A 1,530-nucleotide genomic window follows, 5' to 3' on the forward strand; every position below is an offset into this window, starting at 1 on the left:
TACTACTTGAGCCACAGCCCTGGCATGAGACTGCCATCACCCTACCTATGCCTCCTGTATCCTTGAGATTTCAAGGAAGTCCCACCATGTCTGACTTGCTTGATGAAATGGGGTCTCACTAACTTTTTTTTGTTATTAAGCCTGGGCTGACTTGAAACTGCTATCATCTGGATCTCCAGAGTTGCTAGGATTATAGGTATGAGGCACCATGCCTAGGCTGACACATGCTACTCAGAAGGAAAAAGACTTATTAGCTCAGCGGTTTGAGGTATCAGGGCACTTGGTACCTACCTACACAAGCTATTGTGGTGGGGTGGTGGAGCAAGTGGTTCTATCTTGATTCAGGAGCAGAGAATGTGGTTGGGGGCCAAACTTGGGCTATTTTTGTTTTTGAGAACACCAGATCACAGGACACATTCTCATTCTCTCCTTTCTCCCCACAATAAACCTCTAGATCTTACCTTTGTCTACTGCCAAGAGATTCACATACCTACCCTAAGTATATTTAGTTCTTCAGCAAATCTCTCTCAATCTTTCCCTCTTATGTAGTTAATCTGATGGGCCCAATGATTCTGTTTTCTGTTCTATCATAGGCTTTACAGAGTGTGAGTTCTTGTTGGGGATGGGTAGGAAGGTTGGGGTTATGGAAAAGTAGCATCAAATTTAGCTTCTTAGGAAAAATACAAATACCTTGACAGAACGTCTGCTCAACTCTCAAGGTCAGACCTCAAAACCACTGGGTCCTTGTTACTGTGGCAAGATGAGTTTGCCTTGATTAGTATGACTTTGTCAAATCGGTGACATTACCAAGGGCTACTGTTTTTGAAGAGCTCCATCTCATTTTCTTAATTTTAAGCCTCCCTATCGATAAGGATCAAAGACAGGCCTTCCTCAATTCAATATTATTAATATTCTTGAAGCTCTTTTTCAGTCTGTTATTTTAAAACACAGGTTGCAAAGCCTTTCTGGCTTTTGGTCAGACAACTGTAAGGTGCAGTGTTTCTTATCTGTATTTTGCACGAGCACACAGCTGTAATAAGTTGGGTTTCATTGTGATCGTTGTTTTTTTTTTTTCTCCCCAGCAGTGCTGGGGGTTGAACTCGGGGCTCTGCGCTTGCTAAGCAGGCCCTCAACGGCTCAAGTCAAGCCTCTGCCCTCAATGTGATATTTCCGCGTGTGCACCTAATGCACTTGGAAGACAATCACCGCATCATCTTCCCGTTCCTCCTTCCCCTCTTCCTCTCCGGCACTTCCTCAGTTTAGAGAAGCAGCCAAGGATTCTTGGCCAAGTTGGCTCTCCTCGCTCTCCCGGCACCCGCGTGGCGCGGGCTCGGTGGGCGGCCTCCGTTCTCGCCGGCATCCGCGCCAGGTTACCTGAGCGGCGGCTAATACCCGACTCCGCCTCAGCGACTTCGCGCCGGGAGCCACGCTAACCCCCTGCTTCTTTTTCCCGTCTTTTTGCACTCAGTGGCGTTCCTGTGCCTCCTCAGACCGAGCACCCAGGACCCGCGCGCCGGGGCGCCCGGACGC

The 1,530-nt window shown here is 48.2% G+C and overlaps 1 protein-coding gene across 1 annotated transcript in view; it reads left to right on the forward strand.

Annotated features, from left to right (window-relative positions):
• Positions 1–208: 208 nt before the first annotated feature.
• March6 (membrane-associated ring finger (C3HC4) 6, E3 ubiquitin protein ligase) overlaps positions 209–1,530 on the forward strand; it is a 60,081-nt gene continuing 58,759 nt past the window's right edge. The window contains exons 1-2 of the mRNA XM_013013839.1: positions 209–268; positions 1,199–1,369. Coding sequence (XP_012869293.1) covers positions 209–268; positions 1,199–1,369 — 231 coding nt within the window. The remainder of the gene's footprint in view (positions 269–1,198; positions 1,370–1,530) is intronic.

This window comes from Dipodomys ordii, unplaced genomic scaffold (assembly GCF_000151885.1).
Source record: "Dipodomys ordii isolate 6190 unplaced genomic scaffold, Dord_2.0 Scaffold21, whole genome shotgun sequence".
NCBI classification, from domain to species: Eukaryota; Metazoa; Chordata; class Mammalia; order Rodentia; family Heteromyidae; genus Dipodomys; species Dipodomys ordii.